This window comes from Amphiura filiformis, chromosome 16 (assembly GCF_039555335.1).
Source record: "Amphiura filiformis chromosome 16, Afil_fr2py, whole genome shotgun sequence".
In the NCBI taxonomy this organism is placed as follows: domain Eukaryota; kingdom Metazoa; phylum Echinodermata; class Ophiuroidea; order Amphilepidida; family Amphiuridae; genus Amphiura; species Amphiura filiformis.
Window position 1 is genome coordinate 32,890,383 of NC_092643.1, and position 19,172 is coordinate 32,909,554.

At 34.2% G+C, this 19,172-nt stretch overlaps 1 protein-coding gene across 1 annotated transcript in view; it reads left to right on the forward strand.

Annotated features, from left to right (window-relative positions):
- Positions 1–15,112, forward strand: part of LOC140135884 (organic cation transporter protein-like) — a 45,200-nt gene extending 30,088 nt beyond the window's left edge. Inside the window, exons 2-12 of the mRNA XM_072157545.1 lie at positions 1,494–1,850; positions 3,704–3,796; positions 5,320–5,457; positions 6,857–7,053; positions 7,831–8,086; positions 8,484–8,638; positions 9,980–10,114; positions 10,642–10,727; positions 11,613–11,733; positions 12,398–12,470; positions 13,540–15,112. Of these exons, the coding sequence (XP_072013646.1) occupies positions 1,506–1,850; positions 3,704–3,796; positions 5,320–5,457; positions 6,857–7,053; positions 7,831–8,086; positions 8,484–8,638; positions 9,980–10,114; positions 10,642–10,727; positions 11,613–11,733; positions 12,398–12,470; positions 13,540–13,737 (1,797 nt within the window). The 5' untranslated portion in view covers positions 1,494–1,505 and the 3' untranslated portion in view covers positions 13,738–15,112. The remainder of the gene's footprint in view (positions 1–1,493; positions 1,851–3,703; positions 3,797–5,319; positions 5,458–6,856; positions 7,054–7,830; positions 8,087–8,483; positions 8,639–9,979; positions 10,115–10,641; positions 10,728–11,612; positions 11,734–12,397; positions 12,471–13,539) is intronic.
- Positions 15,113–19,172: the final 4,060 nt, after the last annotated feature.

Genomic DNA, 19,172 nt, shown 5'->3' on the forward strand with positions numbered 1-19,172 from the left:
AAACAGTGCAACAATTTGTCACAACCACATTATCGGTTGCAAAATTTGGAGTGTATACACAGAGATGGAAACGAGACTGTGGGCAGTCTATAGGCCTAAATATTAGTGATAGGTTTAGTATATAGTATTAAAATCCTAGTTAAAAGATCATGTTGCAAAAATGAACATTGACATTTTGCATAGTAAAAACATCTCGAACCGATATCGTATGTCGCCTGGATTTGTTGAAAAAACCGGAAATTGTACTGTAAAGGGTAGGTATTAAATCTCAACAATACCAATTAATAAATGAGTTCCAAGTTCATGGCACTCGCTTCTATATTCATGCCGTCTGGGATTTGTGTTTAACAAGAAAGAGTTTCATCCCCTACGGGTGGACTTTTAGTGATTGTAATGAAAGGCAAGTTTTTAGCGTTGACTATTTTCCAATTGCCTGCACACAGTTTGACAGTGCTCTAGTGGCGTAGCGTGGGTCATCAAATGAGGAAGGGGGGGGACAAGTCGTTTTCCGGCAATTTTCTTAATTGGGAGGCACGTGCCCCCGGGCCTCTATGACGCTACGCCTCTGGTGTTATGCTATTTCGCAATTGTTCAAGAAACGATCTGTGTCATTGCAACAATGTTGCCAGATTATTTTCCATCAAGTAAGCCTGCCAGAAGCCTGTACGCAGTCGCCATAATCCTGTTCTTGATGGCCACACATAATATAATCTCAAATACATTTTTGTCATTAAAAGAACGAATGTCAATTTCGTTTGAATACGTATACATGAGGGTCATAATATGTGCTACTTTTAATACAGGAAAAAAGTGCCGCTTTTCATTAAATGGGCTAATTTCGATTATTAACATGAACTTTACCCTGAACGATATGGCGAGTCAACAATCACGGCAATTCACAGTAGCACGCACGCATGACACAGTGAGACCTTTTTTATTCGGTATGAATACATGCCGTATCGTATAACTTATGTTCATTTATACACAACTATTGGAGCTTAGTGGTAATCCAACTTCAAAGTTGTAATAACTTCATCTCAAGTATTCGCAACGGTGCAACGGAATAGTTGTCTTCTTCAGCCAAAAGTTAGGTAATGTGCTGTTGGTTTCAAAGGTGATTTAGGTTATGGTGTATATGTACTTGCTTCGTTGAAATTGGGTTAAGTTTGTATGGGAGGTCATAATGATAATTTACTTGTACTTTGAATAATAGTGTAACCTACAAATAAAAGAATGGATTTATATAGCGTATTTTGCAGAGGATTCAAAGCGCTACAATATCGCTGCCACTGGTGAATCGTTTCTCAGTTTGTGTGTGTGGTCGGTTACATTGACGATGAGTACTGCTTGAAACTGGGACTTAACGTCGACCGAGACATTGTGTGGTTTATAGTGGAGTAGTGAAGTACAACAAGGACAACCAAAAGGAATATTACCAGTACCTTGCACATCATTTTCGGTGATCGTTAGAGTGGCACTTCTGTTTTCGACAGATTTTACCTATCATGGAATTGGACGAGGTCTTCCGATATTTGGGCAACTGGGGTCGTCATCAGACTTTCATTTTCATATTTATGAACATATTTTGCTGCGTCTTTCCGGGGTGGTTAACTATGTCGGTAATATTCTTTACTGCTGATCCTGAAGACTACCACTGCACTCCTCCAGAAGGTTACTATCCCAATGAAACTATCCCAGGACTCGTAGATGGTGATGGTGTTGATCGTGTAGACAAGTGCAATATGTATGTCGTAGATAATGAAGGTATCGTGACTGGAAATTTAACCACTTGTCTAAACGGCTGGGATTACGAGACTACCGTAACAGGGGAAACTACTATGATAACAGACGTAAGTAGTGATATTTTATTTAAACACTATGGACCAAAATGGCCTCATCACAATGGCATAGTTCAATAACTTCAATTAACCAATTAATAACAATGTTTGCAAAATTTGACCTCAAGTTTTTTGTATCCAAATTTTCAAAGATCATTCAATGAATTTACAAATGTATTGGGGTTGAAGATTATTGTGCCCTAATATAAGAGCATGTTGTGGATCCTAGTGCAAGTTTCTGATTTGTGTATGTTATGTCTTGTCAATCAGCTAATTAAGAAAACAAGAAAAAAAGATATGGAAAAGAAAAGAAAAACATGACATATAGGTACAAAAATCATTCTCCAAAACTTTTCATCGTTTAAACTAATTTGTTGATCTTGATATTGAACTACTGTAAAACCTCGTCTACAATCATATAGAGTGCTTTTGATGAAAGCTAAATCAATCAAGACGCCACCCATCGACACATTTATAATATTATGGAGTTTGAGCAAATTAATTACCGATACAAGTATTATACAAACAAATAATATTGTAAGATCTATTTATTGTATTGGCATATTTACGACTGTTTCGTATTAATTTAGCTTTTATCAAAAACATTTGATATGCTTGCGCTTGTAGGTGAGCTTTTACCGTATGTCATTTGAAATAAGGCCATTTTAACTTTAAAGTAAATATTCGTTCTTAAAATAACTTCATTTTCAGGTTTTTTTCATCACGCCCTTTGCAATTTAAATACACTCTGGTGGCATATAAAAAGAACAAGCTATTTCACGGCTTGGTTATCAAAAACTACAATTCATTTTAATGGTAACCTCTTTAAACGACCCAAAATATATTTTAGTAATAATTTTCATTATTTTGCTCTGCATGTTTCTAGCCAGTCACCCATGCACACTATTAATAGTTGTGGGAAATAGTGATCCCAGGATAGCTGAAATGTCTATCGACAAACTCTCCCAGCTGTCTTAAACAGATTCTGGGGTTTTGACTTTTGTACATGCAATAACATTGCTATGGTGAGAAACATTTTAAAATGGTAACTGAAAGCAAATAACGAATACAGTCGTAATTGTCCATTATTGTCACGTAGAACTGATAATGTTAATTTACTTTAATGGAAGCGCTGGTATGTACTTTTCTTTACAAAGTTTATGTATGAATGCGTTTGGTGAGCAATATGTAGATAAAATGTTAATTCGCCTGCAAACAGCCTGCTAGAACGAAAATAAAAAGCCTCTTTTAAGAGTTTAAGAAAATCCTGTTTAAGATAAAAGGGATTTTTCTTTAAAGGAAATTTTGTCAATGGAATTTAGTTTACTAACATACGTGGCCTTGAGATTAGAGCATTCGCTTCTGGTGCATACCGTAAAACCTCGTCTACAAGCATATAGAGTGCTTCTGATAAAAAAATTTAATTAATCCAGGCGCAATTATGAAATTTGAGCAAATGAATTACAGATCCAAGCATTATACAAAAAGTATTATTATAAGACTAATCTATTGTTTTGGCATATTTACGCATGTATCGTAATTTATGTAATCTAGCTTTCATAAAAAACACTATAATTATATGCTTGTAGACGAGGTGTAAAACCTCGTCTACAAGCATATATATACGTAAATATGCCAATAAAAAATAAATTGGTCTTACAATAATACTTGTTTGTATTATGCTTGCATCTGTAATTTATTTGCTCAAATTCCATAATGGGGAAAGCTAAATTATTCCAGGCGCCATTATGGAGTTTGAGCAAATAAATTTTTCATTAAATGTCATTAAATAAAGGAGCAGACTTATATTGTCCATATTTTGGCTTCATTTTAATATAATGTTTGTTCATTTTTTTATACTGTAGTTTGACTTGGTATGCGACAAGTCACTATTGGCAGAGATTGCCGCGTCCCTGTTTATGGGAGGGGTTCTCGTCGGTGCACTTCCAATTGGTCAGGTAATTTATACCAGGGTCTATACTTTAATATAATATATCTATATACTTCTATGTAGTATATCATGTCTGGGCAACCTTCTTACCTCACCCAGCCAGAAATAACCTATGAAAAAGTGAGTGGGTCGTAGATTTTATGGCCATTAATGGACGATTTTGAAGTAAAAATTATTAAATTTTCTACCCATTTGTGTGTATTGATTTGGTTAAGTAACACAATTTCTGTATAACTTTTTTGATATTAAATAATGACAAAATTGCGATCAAGTCACAACGTACACTGCTGAAAAAGTCATCCGGAGGATCGTAAAAATCATCAAAATTCCGGTTTTGGCACCTTCGTTAGTGTCATAGATGTGCTAACATAGCCTGCAATTGGATAAGCTAAAAGGAGAGTATTAAAGACAATAGAAGACAAATTTGTCATTTCAACAATTGAATGACTTATCCTTCACTTTTAGGCAACTTATAAACAATTTTAATGATGTAATACTTGCGCAGGGATCACTGAATGGGCCTTTAAGGAATCGTTGCACAGCATTTTTGTGGGGCCTGCTGTATACGAGGAATGTCCTTCTGATATCAAATAATTTTTATTTTTTGAAATTTTATAATAAAACTTGTATGGCAAATTATTACAAATTGGGGGGAAATCGTCAATACTAAAGGTCAACAGCCTCCCAGCTGCATACACTTCAAGTACATATCATTAGATTTATAAAGTTACATATCATTAGATTTATAAAGTTAACTTCGAGGACTATTAAATGTCAATAATATAATTTTTTTATAATTTGCCATAAAATAGATATTATATCACAAATTTCAAAAAATCAAAATTATTTGATATCAGAAGGACATTCATCGTATTCAGAATGCAATTTGATGGTATGATGTGCTCCCATATCCCACAAAAATACTGTGCAAACGTTGCTATCCGATCCCTTTAGTAGGAGTTCTTTATCTTCAAGAGCTAAGAGTCTCGCAAGCCACAAAAAGTTGTCGGCGGGCCGCGCGTAACCCGCGATTGCCTACCACTCGTTGTAAATAGTATAATTTACATCCCAATAAACAATACCGCAACACTCCTCTACAAAATACAAGTTGCATGCAATCCGAGCTAATCCGTATAGCTAAAAGAGAAACGTATGGGTGGATAATCAACGTCCCTAGTTATTACCAGAGCTCTGAGTATTTGGGGTTAAAAACCAAAAAGCTAAGGGGACTCAATGTATTCGTCGACGAGTGAAAATTAGTTAGTTACAAAGGAAGCGGATGTAACAAGAACTTCAATTCCATGTTGAAAAGTGTTGTAAATAATTGTTTTCGCTCTTTTCGGTGTGGTTCCTGAGTGGTTCCCCTGATCACTCCGATGAATGGATCACTCTTACATTTAGTGAGTACCTTTCTTTTACATTTTGGTACACATTTTATAAAGAGCCTAGCTTATAAAGGGCCTAGTGTTTTGTTTCATTAATCATAATTGTGCATGTGATGTAAACGTAACTGTTTTATTGCTTGAACAGATCCCAGACATTGTAGGAAGAAAGCCAGTATTCTTTGTGTCTTTAATAGTTGAGGTAGTGGTTGGTGTTGGTCTTGTATTCGCTTGGAATTACTACGCTATACTTGTTCTTTGGGTTCTTGCAGGAATGTTTCGAGAGGTAAGTCGTTATATACTTGTAAGAAATCGGGTTTAAATGCACTTACATGTAATCGAATTGAACATGTGTACTGACAGCAGCATATCATGACAGCGCTCTTTTTTAAAAAGTCATAGTTCATTGAATTTACAACCGTATGACAAAACAGGCGAAAATAGTAACTTTTTGCACAAGATTTGCAATTTAAAGAGAATTGACCATTGCTCATTCTAGTGACTCTAGTATATGGACAATATAAGTGTGCTTTTTCATTTAATGACATAAAATTGGTAAGGAACACTTTGACTTTTAAAACTTACATTTTGGTCAAAAATGTGCTTGGATAGGTAGTTTTCAACAGATTTTCCACATTCGCCTTGCTATAACATTGAATTGTGTTATCTGTTGACCTAGTGACTAAAAGTGTTTTAGGGGGAAGTGTTAGCTTTCGTTTGATAAAAAAAATTCTGATTGGATGAAGCGAACACTTGAGGTTTCAACAAAAACCAATCAAAGAGGTCCATTTTTTAGCTAGAAGCTTCACAGCTCCTACATTGCTATGCACTTAGCCGTATAGTGTAATTAAAGACTGTGGTGGAGACATTCGCTGCGTGTTGTTCTTTGCTTGGAAGCTCTTGGGACGAAAATGTTTGCTCAGGTGTATCGAGGTTGAAACTGTGCGCATGATGGTTTATAAGAGAATCGTTTTTGTAAAAAAACCTTTCCGTATAGCAACAAAACATAAAAAGCACTCAGACAGCAGCATTACCTCAAGAACTTCAAATCTCGTGTTTGGAGCTCTTGTGATCTAAGGGCAGCCAAATTACGAAGAGTTACACATATCGTCAGCCTGCTACGCTAATTGCCTAAGTCATTTTTTGTAATTTTGGGCACAAAGAACAAAATGTGGTTAAAGTATGCATCAGTTACGTAATCACCCTAATCATTTTGGATTATTCCCTTTCATTTGTATCATTATCATTTGTTCGTGTGCAAAGATTGGTGTTTAAATGCATGTTTGAACCATATTTTGTACTTTGTTCTCAAAATTACAAATGACTTAGGCAACCAGTGTACCAGGCTGACGATATCCTGATCATTTTATTGCCGCAAAAATGTCTTCATTCTTATACCATTATATTTACAAATATATGATGCTGCATTTCAGCTCACGCACCTTTTTTTGCAGCCACGATTTCATAAATTGTCCGTGTAGCGATTTTCCAATACCTTTGCCTTGGTATGTTGAACACTCCAATTCAAGAAAGAAATATGGTACTTATTTCAAACTTCGGAACACAACATATGCCTTAATGAATCTCGTCAATGCAAAAATTTCTACCTGATTTCACAGCCTCGAAGACTACTATTTCTTACGTGTTATTGTGTCACTCTAAATTTTCGATTCCATAACTTTCAGGGCTTGTTTGCTACTGGGTTTTGCATCTTAATGGAAATGTATGTTCCAGAGAAAAGGGCACTTGTTGGTTCTCTTCTTAACGTTATATGGGGCATTTCCATGACCACACTTGCTGGAGTTGCTTATATATTTCCAAATTGGAGACATATGCAACTATTTATGTCACTGATTTTACTTCTAGCTCTACCATTTTACAAGTAAGTGCTGAGATTTTAAGACACATCATTTACCGTATGTGACTTTTTATTCCCTGTACTTGGGACTAGTGGGAGGAAGACACACGAGAGAGATGTAAGCCACGAAAAACTCCTGTGAAATGCATGAAAACGTACCAAACCAACACAATCGTACATGAAGACAATTCCTGAAAAAATGAAATTGATGCTAAAATTACAACAACAAAAAACTATTATACTCCCCACCTAAAAAAATCCCGATGCTAACAAAAGCGGATGCTTAAAATGTGTGTGCAGCAAAGACTTTACTTACAGGTTCTTGATCAGATTGACAGCATCGCGTAGCCAAGGGGGCAACGGGGAGAAGCTGGCCCCCGTGAGAAGTCTTGGGCCCTCTTGCCCGCCCCCCCCCCCCCATGTGGGAGGCTGACCGCCATAATATTTAAGATTTTACGCCTTTTTCGTACTTTTTAGCCCATATTTGAACATTTTCGTCAAAGTTTTCCCCCTTGAAAGTTGTTGTCTACGCCACTGATTGGTATATTGGCTAATCCCGTTGTTCTCTGAAAATAAAAAATTCTGAGCACTATATGAAAGACTTGACTATCGAGCTTGGTGGAGAGGGGATAACATTATAACGATGCATTATATAATCCAAATGGCGATAATGCAAATTGGCTGAGAATGTGTGTTTCAGACCCTTGCATTATGTCGTTTATGGCATTACGCATGTACGCGATGCGGGGAAAAACTACCTACGTATTTTAAAAGTGTTCTTTTCAATACCTTTCAACACATGTTAACACAAGAATCTGTCCGATGGTTGATTTCTCAAGGTCGCATTGAAGAAGCAGAAGACGTACTTCAGTATGTTGCTAAATTCAACAAAATCTCATCACCACCAAAGCGCTTTCTTCAAGAGCTTGATGAGTTAAAGCTTGTAAATGACCAAATTGGAGATGAACATAAAACGAATTTGCAAATTGATGACGATACAAAAGAAGTCCACAAGACAACTAAAGGTGGATACGACAAACTTTATGACCAAACTAAGGTAAGTTCAAATTAATGAGTTGTAATTGCATATTGCCCTACCACAACCATAGGCGGCAGAAGCGAGAGCACGCCCCCACCTAAATTTGTGCTGGGGGAGGCGACGACCCCTAAAATCATAATAGAAGGAAAATAAAGCAATAATTGCCCTGTGTATCTTCCTTTTTAGCACAGAAACACTGTGTTTTAGACTCAAATAGTCAAATAGAGTAAAATTTCTAAATTGGGGCAAAAGATTCCCAGCATGCGCCCTTTGTATCGTAAAATACATTGCGGAAAGTTATACGATGTGAATATCGTATAATATGTGAAGTGGGAGTCATTTTTTATTTTGTTTGTTTCTTTGTTTCTTTGTTTGAATGTATGTTTTTGTTTCTGATAACTTACTATTTGATTAGGAAACAAATCAGCGTGAATCTAAGAAAAGCTACGAAAACAAGTACGATGCCTTAGAAGACGAGAAAACCAACACAAAACTAAAACAGCATACATTTTTAGATCTATTTCGAACACCTGTGTTATTGAAGATATCAATGATTCTTTTTGTTAATTGGTGAGTCTATCTTTAGGCTAATGAAATGAAATTATTAGTTTCTCGTCACCCGCCCTCATAACTTTTTCAAAACTTTCATTATTTTCATATAAAAGTCAATTATCTGAAAATTGAGATGAAAATAATCTAAATTGAAACTCTCAAAATGTGTGACATCCCCTGCTGATCATAATCAGCCGTTTTTAAGGATTACCTCATCATGTTTCTGTGATTTCAAAAATTGCAAATGTCTTTTCATTTGAATAAAAACAAATTCAAATCTTTTCTCAATCTGTTGCAAAATGTCTGTAATGATGTTTTTACCTGTCTTTTATCAATAATATAGGTAATAGCCATATAACTGAAACTTTTGACAATAATGAAATTGTCCAAAATAATGAATAATGAAATCATTACCTCATATTTCACTGAAAAAAAACGTGACGGGAAACTAATCATTTTATTTCATTTCATTAGCCTTATATTCCGCAATGGTTTTGGCCGAAAAAAAATCTCCAACATACCCTGCAAACACAAAACGTTTTCGACATCATTCGCAAAAGGTTATAAAAGGTTGTTAGAAAACGTTTAAATGTCGGGTTATATAAAGGGTATATTAAGAGTATAAAACGTTTTCATAACCTTAAAAAATATTTTTGATAATCTACTGCTCAGCAAACAAAAATGTTTTACAGAAAACGTTTAAATGTCGGGTTATATAAAGGGTATAAAAACGTTTTAATAACATTCCAAGAACATTCTTGAAAACTTGATACAAAACATTCCAAACAGAATGTTATTTTAGGGTTGAAAAAATATTTTGCGAAAAATGTTTGCCCAAAATATTTTCAATAACATTTTAAAAACGTTTTCCTGACCTTTGTATAACCCGAGATTTAAATGTTATTAAAATGTTTTGAAAAAAACATTTTAAGAACATTTCTATCATTGCTGGGTTCAAACATTTTAACATAATGTTATTTAAGTATTGACACAATATTTGGCAAAAATGTTTGTAAAAATAGTTTACAATAACATTTTTGGAAAACATTAAAAATATTGGTGTAGTGTGTTTTCATACAAAACGTTTTAAAACATTATCATGACCTTTATATAACCCGACATTTTAATGTTATTAAAACGTTTTTACCTAAACCAAAAGCCAAAATATAACTTATTTAAAACGTTTTTAAAACGTTTTTGTGTTTAAGGATAGTGCTTTGGCTATAGTTTTTTTTACCATAAGTACCTAATTATCTCGCTATAAGTAATTATGAATGTGTGAAAAATTTTGTCAGCTGCATGCATTTTGAATTAGGAACGTTGCAAACTCTAATGATTTTGTTGTATTTCAATTCTCAGTTTTGCAAACAGTATAGTTTACTACGGTCTCTCGTTGGACAGCTCACATCTCGCCGGAAATAAATATTTGAATTTCTTTCTCCTTGGTTTAGTGGAAATTCCTGCGTACATATGTGCATACATAAGCATGGAAAAGTGAGTACATTTCTCTTCGTATAACACACAGTACTGAACAAAATATGAAGTTAATAATTATTTATTTATTTATGTATAGGTTAATGAATGCATATTAGTTGTTGGGAGAGAAATTGTGCTTATAATGTAAGCGCGCTGAGATCTTGATGCGTCCAATGCACGAGTCCCGCAGGGGAATGCATTGTACGCACCAGCAGGGCAAGTGCATTATGAATTTCTCGACGAAGAATTTCTTCTTTTTTATAACAAGTAAAATACTAAAAATGTAGGAACATTTGACAAATATTAATGTACCCACCTTCAAGAAAAATGAATCATTCCTGTTAAACTGCGCACTCCTCGTATGTTTTAACAGCTTTTCTGATTGGCTATAGAAGAGTCCCGCAGGGCAAGAAAATATGGGTGACCGCTGGCTCCACCAGCAACAACAAACATCAAGGCCGCAGGGCCGGCAGGTCCGAGACTCTCATACGACAACTAAACACTCCAAGTGAGTTCCATTAAATGTGTTTGATATTATCTTTTAGAGTTGGAAGGCGCTTATCCATGGTGGTAACTCTCATTATTGCAGGCGTGGCCTGTATCATCACTGCATGTACCCCTGAGACAACAGGTAATTGAAGTATGCTTAAAATGTACATTGACACTTAAAATTCACATTTAATCTACTCTGCTCAAACAAAATATCGTTACACTTGAAAAGGCCATGATTTAAAAACCAAAAGAGTTTTGAGCAAATTAATAAACTCGCTGAATGCAGCATTTCATATTCGAAATTTTGACACCTCATTAATTTTGTTCTCTGCAATCTTGTTAAAAAAAATTACAACCATCTCAATGGTAAAGAGTCGGATTTCAAAAGTTGCAGAAGTCCCTGTACCCGGGTTCTAAGGATTCTGCATAGTTTACTGGATGAGTATCCAATGCGGTATATGCTTCATCTTGCGCGCCATTTTTCAACCATTAATTTTGTCGAATGGTAGATCGCCATCAAGCCAGACACAACGTAGAGGGTTTGCGCCGCATCCTTTTGAGAAAATAGAATAGCATTGACCAAGAAGAAATAAGAGGCATGCAACAGTTATGAGCAGTGATGGAGGATTGAAGTAAGGATATCTTGAACTGAAGTAAACTGTACGTATTTGACAGGAATGAGAGTAAATAATGGATCCATGAAAACAAGAGTAGCATGAGGTTAAAATAAGCAGATTCAATAAAAGTTGTCACTAATTGAGTAAAATGTTTCTGTTACGAATTTACACCTGTTTATTGGCTTTGAAATGCTTGTAATGTTTCTCAACGAGACCGCAGAGCAACAAATGAGGTGTCAAAATTCGCAGTATAAAATGCTGCGCATTGAGTATGTTCAGCGAGTTTATTAATTTACTCAATACCATTTTTTATAATCCTCGTGACTTTTTCAAGTGTAGAGATACTTTTTAGGAGTGTATATTTTCTCGCCGTCATATGCTTAAATACAATCATTGTTACGTTGCAGATTCTGGTGAAAGCTTACGTCCATTGATAATAACTTTTGCTATGATTGGTAAATTCATGATTTCCTACAGTTTTGCGGTTCTTTTTATCTACACACCGGAACTTATGCCCACCGTTGTGAGGTGAGTATGCGTCATGATTATTTGGATATAGGCCTTTGAACTGATCATTTGATCAACTTGTCATGATTTATCTAGGCGGATTACAAAGTGTGTAACAGTATGCTTCGACTATATTTATAAATACTTATTTATAAGTACGCACGTGACCACCTCCGCGCTGCCATAACAGCTTGTACACATTAAGTCTCGAAGTGACCTTCTACAAAGCGAATGGCCTTTATGTGCATTTGAATGCAAAGGCGGTAAACAACACGCGAATAGGCAGCAAAAATTAGTTCAACTTTGTGATTATATTGTAAACGTTTCCGTCGATAAATATTTTTTCCGTCGGCAAATCCTTTCAAAATGTTGTTTTGGATAATATATTACAAATTCGGGATCTAATTTTGCTATTCAATTAATACTTATATTTGATGATATGTATCTAGAGAGTTCCTATCCTTTTCAATTGCATGAGGATTTGGTCACGCTTGCTGGTCTTGGTATGTCGTACCCATTTATAAATACGTATTTTAATTATTGTCGAAGGTAGTTGTGTAATATAATATTGTATTGAGTCAACAGGTACATGCGTAATTATTCTATGAAACTTCGAGCTTAAAATGCTTCAATGAATCAAAATTAAAAGCATCTTTTCATTCTTTTTTTTCTTTCTATTAATAAGGAATGCTGGCCTGGGTCTGGTATCCTTTGCCCTGCGTGTTGGAGGTGTATTAGCACCGTATGTTATCTACCTGGTAAGTTTCATTCCTTTTTTTTTTTCTTCTTCTTTCTTTTTTTTCTTTCTTTTTTCTTTCTTTCTTTTTTTCTTTCTTTCTTTCTTTCCATAGATAATGTGTTGTAATTTCATTCTGGTGTACCGGAACGTAATTTAAATTTCACGACATTTTTGCCAACAAAAAAGGGAAGACCCTCATCAAAATCACTTTTTCTTTAATAAAGGTGCTATGATTACCAAATTTAGTCTGTAAGAAAATGATTTTCACCTACTAAAAGTCATACTAAAAAAGTCAGATTTTTAATTTAATTTAAAAACCTTTATTTTGGTTAAAAACAGCAAAAAGCCCCAAAACACCAAAAAAGGCAATTTTTTGACAAAAAAAAAGGCCTAAGATAAAAACATCCAACATTTTTGGACAAATGACCCAAAATTTCATAGAAATCCATTAAAAAATAGGGTTCACTGACTATTTTGACGAATAAAAATCACAATTTTTTGGAAAATGCGTTTATATCTTGAAACACCTTTTAAATTTTTTATGCAAATTAGATGAAAATTTATTACATGTAACATGTAAAAAAGCAGGCACTTGATTTATTACAATTTGTTCTGAAGATAACATGATAAAAGCTTATTTGCTTTTTGAGATACAGATTTGTTACTGTAAAAATATTATATATCGCCACTTGAAAAGCAATAAAATACATAATAAATATCACAGCTTGAAAAACAATAAAATACATAACTAATACATTTAACCGTGCAAGATGCTTCAATTCAAGTTGCAATTTCTTGGGAACCGTAAGTGCGATTTTAGTGGAATAAAAAGTATGTGAAAGAAAAAGATCTGCTCTTTTACCTGGAGTGATAATGAAATATGACTATAAATGGGTGTTTTTGATGAGGGTCTTCCCTCTGCAAGAATTTTTGTTTTTTGTTCATAAACATTATGTAGCCAGAGGTTTCTAGTGGTATAAAGAACTCTTTTTTTTTGGAGAAAACTGGGGTATGATGCTGTAGATCACGAAATGCCCTTTTAACCTGTGAACTATCACTTTTTCCATTTTATCTTCTCTTGTATGCAGGAGCGAGTTGGCAAGTATTTACCTTTGACTATTCTTGGTATCATTTCTATTGTGGCTGGTATCTTATCCATACTCCTACCTGAGACTCGCAATAGACCTCTGCCGGAAACCATTGAAGATGGAGAAAAAATTTACCAAACAAAAGCGATTCCAAGAGAACGAATGCTAAGCATAGTGCCATCAGATTTCGACAAATAAAGCATGTACAAATGGAAGGACAGTATAATTAACGGTGTTAATTGGAGTGGTTTTTAAAATGTACAGCGTGCCGAGATAGATATAGGCAGGTCCATCCAAGGAAAACACTTTTTCCTACCAGAACTATATTTGGCACATATGTTGCTTGGGTTAAAAGGATCACAAAAGGTTCACGGGTCACCTCGAATTTTTTCCTTGAATCCGACATGGCCGCCAAAATCCCAAAATTCCTTGCATGTAAATGTTCTTAATGTTCTTACGACTTCCCTAAATGGGACCATGTTTTAAAAAGGGTGAAAAGCCACACAGGAAAGATATTTTTATACTTTGGCCCCTTTTTTTTTTAGTTTTCATAATTGCAATTTGTTAATATGATATAAAAAGCGACTATAAGTCTATAATAAAATGTAAGAGTATTGGAGCATTTTTAATGTAAATAATTGCGAAACGCCGGCGCTAGAGAAAATTAATAAATTAATAATTTCAGCCATTGACGCGATTCCCGCAGTACGATTGATGCATAGAAATGAATAGAATAACAATGGTGGATTTCAAAAGATTTGAAGTGGAAGTAGACTTGGCGCTAATAAACCTCGGTCGTGTTACTTAATTTCACTTATTAATGTCTTCTTTTTTAACTTTGGAAAACTCGACCGAGCTTTTCACTGTCAGGGCTTTTTGTGGATTTTAGACTTGTAAATAAAAAAAAAACACATGCCACTGTTTTTCCATGTAACATTGTACTTTTGTTTAAAGCACGTTTTGAACAAACAAAAAGGTTTACACAACATTATATATATGTGATGCGATCAAGCAAAATCATTCGGAACTCCGAAATATTGATTTTGAGATATAGCCAAACAAAGTCAATATTTCCATTTGTTTCCTATTGTTTTGGAAACTCTTTAATTGCTCATATCTTTGGAACTGGTTGTTCAATTTCATTGGGGTTTTCTGCAAAAGGCAGCTTTGCAAATGCTTTTTACTATCTTATAAGAAACTAAAAATTTATATTTCCGAGTTCCGACTGATTTTGCTTGATCGCATCACATATATGTCCAAAAAGTGAGCTTGTACTTGTATGTTGTTACACTTGTCTTGTCTTTTTAAACCGAAATTTTGGATGTTATTGTACATAATTATAAACAGTTTTTAACATTTGTATTTTGTTGTTGGTAAACTCACAAGTGAGATATTGAACTTGAATTATGTATAGCTTTGATGGTTAAATCTTTTCTTTTGGGGTTGGTGATATTTAATCCTAACTTTCTTTTGAACCAAGTCCATGATCCTTAGAAATTGCAGTAGGAGATAGAAGCAAGTGACGGACCGTTATAAGCAATGCTTTAAAGGATAATGTTGAACATGATTGAAGCTTTAACTCTCTTCACACGGGTGTCGATGCAGACGACATGTTTGAAAATATTTTTAAAAATTCAAAAATTTCATAAATTTATATTTTCATGACCACATGAAAAATGCATTAAAATGAGTACAAACAAGCCTAGTATTTGTTCAGTAGTTCTTACGATAGCTCTTGATATTTAGAGAAAATATTTCAAAACTTCAACTTTTTCCATTGAAGCGCATGGCTAGCACGGAGAGCATTAAATAATAAACTGCTTAACTTTTCTGACGATAAAAATGGTAATTATTTTGCTATGTCGGCAATTACCGTCACGTTTTACAATCTACTGCATGTTTTATAGGTTAATGGACTTCTAATCATGATTGTGTTATCTCAAAACACAATATTTACCATGCAATATAATAATGCATTGACCTACTTTAAAAAAAAAAGAATCGTGTTAAATAAATACGGTTTATTGATATAACCAGAACTGAACCTTTACTGTTTGTACAAATAATAGCCTCACTACCCAGACAAAGTAAATCTGTGTTTGATCCAGGGGATATTTAAGGCGGGAAAAGTCACTGCACGTTGGTAAAGGTAGTAACTTTTGTCGCAGTGGGCATCGGAGTGGGATGGACTCCCCGAGTTTCTGATATTTAAAACAATCACGCTTTAAACTCCCTCATTTTGGTGATATTATATGTGACCTCACGCAGATATCTCAGGCAATACACTGCAAATAATTATTACTCAACTGTTGAGTAAAAAGGGAACAGAGCAACGAAATGAGTAAATTGAATGGTGATTAAATTATACTCATATTGAGAACAAATGTAATCAAAAATGACTCATTTTGTTGCTCTGTTTCCTTTTACTCAACATTTAGTCATTTTTACTGGGTTTTTTTTAATTTAGAGTAGGCGGATCAGTTAGATGGTGTGATGGGGGGGGGGGCAGACTTTCAGATCACTCCATTAATCCGTTACTAAAATATAAACTGTATATATACTTCTTTTATATAGACCGGTACCCATATCAAAATACATTAAAAAGACTTACAATTGCAGCATGAACAAAAGCCCTAACATTCTACACATTTAACATAATCAGTAACAATATTAATTTACATACTATACATATGGTAAAATAATCCCAGTTGTTTGATAGCATGTAAAACTACGTCATTTTTGAGAAAAGGTGAACACTGATGGCGCTATTTATCTTAAATCGTGTTTTCATCTTAACAAAGGGTAGACACTGGTATAATGGCATTAAAACATCAGAAAAGAGTAACAAATTACAACGAAATTTTCAAAAAACTTTATTATGAAATGTTAGGAATAACTTATATTTATTAGCTAGATTTTAAATATATGTAAATAGCGCCCTCAATTTTCACACAAATTTACAGTTTATAGAATAAAAAATACTACAAAAAAGCAGGTAGAGATGAATAAGTTTGAAAAGAAACGAAAATATATGTTAAAATATATGTACATATTAGTGTTACGCCAGTATAACTAAGAACAACTTTAAAATTAAATTTGCACATCAATAAAAGGCATAAAACCTGTACCCTAAATAGTAAAATCTGACGTTTTTACAAGATAAATTTAAAACTTAAAAATTTAACCTAATTTTATAATACAAATTGTGGACAATTACATTCATTTTAGAGAAAACATTGTCATCTAAATCGAATCGAATCGAATGAATGAACCAATTGAAACCACATTAAATACTGCTCTTCTTTTCTCTTCTAACGATTGGTTAATCGTTCGTGGTCAATTATGTTTGTTAAGTTTTCTAAGACATAAGAGCACATACCAGACTCTCGAATTGCATTCTGAATACGAGGAATGTCCTTCTGATATCAAATAATTTTATGATTCGTGATATAATACAAATTTTATGGCAAATTATTAAAATTTGATATTTTTTATTTTTGTTATTTAACAGTCCTCGAAGTATATAAATCTAATAATAAAATGTACTTCAAGTGTATGTAGATGGAAGGGAAAAGCCGACGATAATTGAAAAATTTTGACCTTTCGTATTGAAGGTAAACATATGTTTCCCCAAAAGTCTTAAAAAATATTTTTGGAAAAAATGTGTATCTTCAATACGAAAGGTCAAAATTTGATCGTTAGGTTTTCCTCCCAGCTACATACACTTAAAGTACGTATCATTATATTTATAAAGTTAACTTTCAGGACTGTTAAATATCAAAAAGCTATTTTTTTTAAATTGCCATAAAATTTGTATTATATCGCGAATTTCAAAAAATCCAAATTATATGATATAATCAGAACATTCCTCGTATTCAAAATGCAATTCGATATGTCTGCTGTGCTCTCATGTCCCAGAAAAAATACTGTATACACGTTGCTATCTGAGACCTTAACTTAAAGCCATATTATAACATTTGCTGAGGAGAACGCCCTTAATATTTTTCCAAATTCTGTTTTTACACGATTGTAATGTACTTTATAAAACTATCATACCCTAAAAAATCAAAACTTTAGGTGCTGTAGTTTTGTCAAAATCCAGATTTGAATAAAGCGTAGAAATCGTCGTTTGATTATTACGATGGAAATATTAGTCGAACGCGTACGCGATGTTCTTAACACAGTACGTACATGGCGGGCGGGACGGCCATACACACATCAAAGGACCGTGCCGTAACGGACTGACAAGCATTGGCGACATCGGCCCTGTGGTAAATTTCGATTTCCTTTGCTTTACCTCAGTTGTTCGGCTCAAATTATAAGGGGCCATATCCGACAGTAAAAGCTAACATTTTATGGAAAAGAAATACCAATCTATTTTTATGGAAATGTTGCAATATGGCTTTAAGTATATCAACATATATTCCCTTGCTTATCTCTGTTGGGTTGTGCGACGGCCGGGATTTCGTTTATCAGTATAATTCGGCTATATTTATAAATACGTATTTATAAATACGCACCATAACAGCTTGTAGACAGGTAGTCTGAAAGTGGCCTTCTACACAGCGGGTGGTCGTGCTGTACATTTGAATGCAGAGGCGGTAAACAACACCAGACTGTGCAGCAAAATTGTCTATTTTGTTCAACTTTGTGATATATTAAACGTTTCCGTCGATAAATATTTTTCCGTCGGAACATACCTTCAAAATGTTGTTTTAATTTAACTTAAATTTGATAATATTTATCTAAAAAATTTCTATTCTTTTCTGTATTCCGCGCCAAATCGTTTTATGGTGGGCATTTTTGTCTTGTGTAGTGAAAATATTTCATTTTGTGTTTCAGAATGTAAGCTTATTTTGACTGAGTTTGAGTCTGGAAAAAAATAAGGATGCTTAGCCAAATTACCTACTTAATATGTATAATGCTGGGTGGCGACTAAGCATCAGTTAGTTATCTCCTGTACTTGCCTAACAGCGTTGTAGACTGGTTCTATTTTAAAAAATCACGTTCCTATAGATTAGATTTCAAAATCTTGTCAAGACATTTTTTGCCATTATGCGTTATTCTTGCCAAATTACCTACTTAATATGTATAATGCTGGGGTGGCGATTAAGCACTAGTTAGTGATCTCCTGTATTTGCCTAACAGCGTTGTAGACTGGTTCTCTTTTGTAAATATCGCGTTCCTAGAGGCAAGTTTGCGTAAAAGTTAGCAACTAGCTTATTTTTGATGCTGAAATCGATTCTGTTGTATACCAAGCAATATTTTGAGACCTTGCCCCTCACAACATGCACAAAGACCACCAAATGACCCCATAGGATCGTATATGGGGCAAAAATTAATTTTATTCCTATAACATTTTCAAACATGTCAAATTATGCGTCTGGGCCCACGGATCGCAGAAATGTAATGTTTGTGCGTGTACGACCTATCGTTAAGAAGTTGCACAAAAGGTCACAGGTCGATTGCTTGTTGTGCATAGGTCAAAGTCAAAGTCAAGGTTAATTGTTTGCCTAGCTTAGAGGTTTCAAAAAAAGAATTGTTTGTACTATCTGCGATGTCTAGTTAGCAAAGAGTCCAAATATATGCAGGATTCCATAAGAAGAAGAAGATTCAATTGAATTTGTATTTAT